Source organism: Myotis davidii, unplaced genomic scaffold, assembly GCF_000327345.1.
Source record: "Myotis davidii unplaced genomic scaffold, ASM32734v1 scaffold807, whole genome shotgun sequence".
Classification (NCBI taxonomy): domain Eukaryota; kingdom Metazoa; phylum Chordata; class Mammalia; order Chiroptera; family Vespertilionidae; genus Myotis; species Myotis davidii.
Window position 1 is genome coordinate 612,374 of NW_006298272.1, and position 2,558 is coordinate 614,931.

At 54.8% G+C, this 2,558-nt stretch overlaps 1 protein-coding gene across 1 annotated transcript in view; it reads left to right on the top strand.

The window, feature by feature from the left end:
- Positions 1 to 2,558, top strand: part of MYOM2 (myomesin 2) — a 62,578-nt gene that overhangs the window by 36,193 nt on the left and 23,827 nt on the right. Inside the window, exons 16-17 of the mRNA XM_015570590.1 lie at positions 842 to 963; positions 1,444 to 1,907. Of these exons, the coding sequence (XP_015426076.1) occupies positions 842 to 963; positions 1,444 to 1,907 (586 nt within the window). The remainder of the gene's footprint in view (positions 1 to 841; positions 964 to 1,443; positions 1,908 to 2,558) is intronic.

A 2,558-nucleotide genomic window follows, 5' to 3' on the forward strand; every position in this document is an offset into this window, starting at 1 on the left:
CTGATGAAGAATTCCAGCACCACCTTTTCTGACCTAATCCGCATTTAAGATTTGCCTTGAATGGAGAGTTAAAACAGCAACCGTGATGTGAAAGGTGTTTTATTTTTCCATTTTAATTTTCTGAATGTTTAAAATTGCTCTGTTCACATAACTGGCTGTCTCTTCTCTCGCCAGCCATCGGGACAAATCCCAGGGGCCTGGCGCCTCCCCATGGGGGCAGTGGGGGGCGCCGGCACCTCCATCTCCGCTCCTGCTATCCATTCTCCCTCGCTTCGCACAGAGCGGGCAGGGGCGTCTGAGTGAGTCCGAGTGAGTGAGGCGTCCCCAGGACACGCTGTCCACAGCGGCCACGTTAACAATTATGGTCCAGCTGTCATTCTTTTCAAACTTCTTTATTTTTTACGAAAATACTTGGGAAGGCTGTGACTAGGAAAAGATGAGATGTAATTGAGGAGAATCACGGGGTTTACTCCGTGGCTAGAACCCAGAGGGTGTCTCAGAGCACAGTTCTCTGGCGGAGGGGTTTTATAGATGGTTACACTGTTGCAGACGCCATAAGATACATGACGCTTTGTGAATTATAAATTATAATTTAAATGATAAGCTGTACATTTACTGAGCACCTACCACAGGCAAGGCACCTGTGCTGAGGTCTTTAATATATATAATATATTTTTATTGATTTCAGAGAGAGGGAGGGAGAGAGAGAGATAGAAACATCAATGATGAGAAAGAATCAGTAACTTAAAACCTAAAATAAACCCTCTCAAACCCCCAAACAGCCTGTTTTTGTGAAGGAGGGAAAGGCCACGCCCAGCAGCCACGCCCCCTGTTTCCCCAGGTTCGTGGTGCACGGCCTGACCACGGGCGAGCAGTACATGTTCCGCGTGAAAGCGGTGAATGCCGTGGGGACCAGCGAGAACTCGCAGGAGTCGGACGCCATCAAGGTCCAGGCCGCGCTCAGTAAGTCACGCTCGCTGCTCCGTGTCTCTGTGCCAGGGCATCTGCGCCACACACACGTGTGCTGCCGTGTGTAGTGTCACCAAGAAAGGGTGGTGTGACCCGCCCCCAGAGAACGTGGGGTTCTGCGGGAACCGCTCACCCAGGCTCCTGCCTCGGAAGTGCCTGCGTGCTGACTAGCCACATGCTAACAACATGCCCAGGAAGACATGCCCGCTCATGTGCCCACATTAAGTACACGCCGCGGGCCCGGGGTTCTCCAGTCAGAGGCTGAGGTCGGGCGGCATCAGTGGCCCTCGGAGCTGCCTCAGTGTGAGGAGCTTTAATTCATGGCCCAGGAATTGCACGTGTTTATGTAGCTTCCTGGCTTTGTTCCCAGTCACCTTAGAACATTGTTATTGTGACGGAACTGACCAATCAGGTCCCGAACTGCAGGTCGGGCGGGAACTGCGGGTGTGTGAGCTGCTGTTCTGTGACTGTCAGCCATGTGGGCTCCACGGAGCTCCGCACAGGGCTGCACACAGTCAGGAGGTTCTGTGACTGTCCGCCATGTGGGCTCCACGGAGCTCCGCACAGGGCTGCACACAGGAGGTTCTGTGACTGTCCGCCATGTGGGCTCCACGGAGCTCCGCACAGGGCTGCACACAGGAGGTTCTGTGACTGTCCGCCATGTGGGCTCCACGGAGCTCCGCACAGGGCTGCACACAGGAGGTTCTGTGACTGTCCGCCATGTGGGCTCCACGGAGCTCCGCACAGGGCTGCACACAGGAGGTTCTGTGACTGTCCGCCATGTGGGCTCCACGGAGCTCCGCACAGACCTGCACACAGTCAGGAGGTTCTGTGACTGTCATGTGGGCTCCACGGAACTCCGCACAGGCCTGCACACAGTCAGGAGGGTCTGTGACTGTCATGTGGGCTCCACAGATCCCACCACAGACCTGCACACAGTCAGGAGGGTCTGTGACTGTCATTCACATGGGCTCCACGGAGCTCCGCACAGGCCTGCACACAGTCAGGAGGTTCTGAGACAGGACGTTGCACAGGCCACGTTCGGGTCATAGTAGGACCTTTGCATTTCTGAGAAATACACTTTGCTATTTAATTATTTTTGTCTCTGGCTCGATATACCATTTTCAGCAATGAAGACTTCTCTTCTGAGGGTCATGTTTCTAGAATGTCAACTCTAATAGCACGTAGGTGGGCAAATACAACAAAATTAATTATCCCTTTGTCTCGGGTCTTCGTTCTAATCTGTTTTCCTTAGGGGGCACTTGCAGACCCTCCCCTTTCTAAGTCATTCCCGTGAGGTGAGAATCAATGATTTAAAACCTCACCCTGTACTAGGAAGAGCTCATTCGCAGCTCACCTGAGCCTCAGGTGACCGAGGGCGCCGGATGCAGGTGACTCAGAGTTGGGGTGAAGGGGGAGCTGAGACACATCCTGCTCCACCGGTTAGAGAAGAGGGCCCGCTCCAGCCGGGGCTCAAACGGGAACCCGGACCTCATTCCCGCTGGACGAGCCTGAAGCTCCTGGGACCCCGCAGGAGGGGGCGACTCACCTGCACCCCCTGGCTGTGGGCCAGCCCCCCCCCCCCCCCG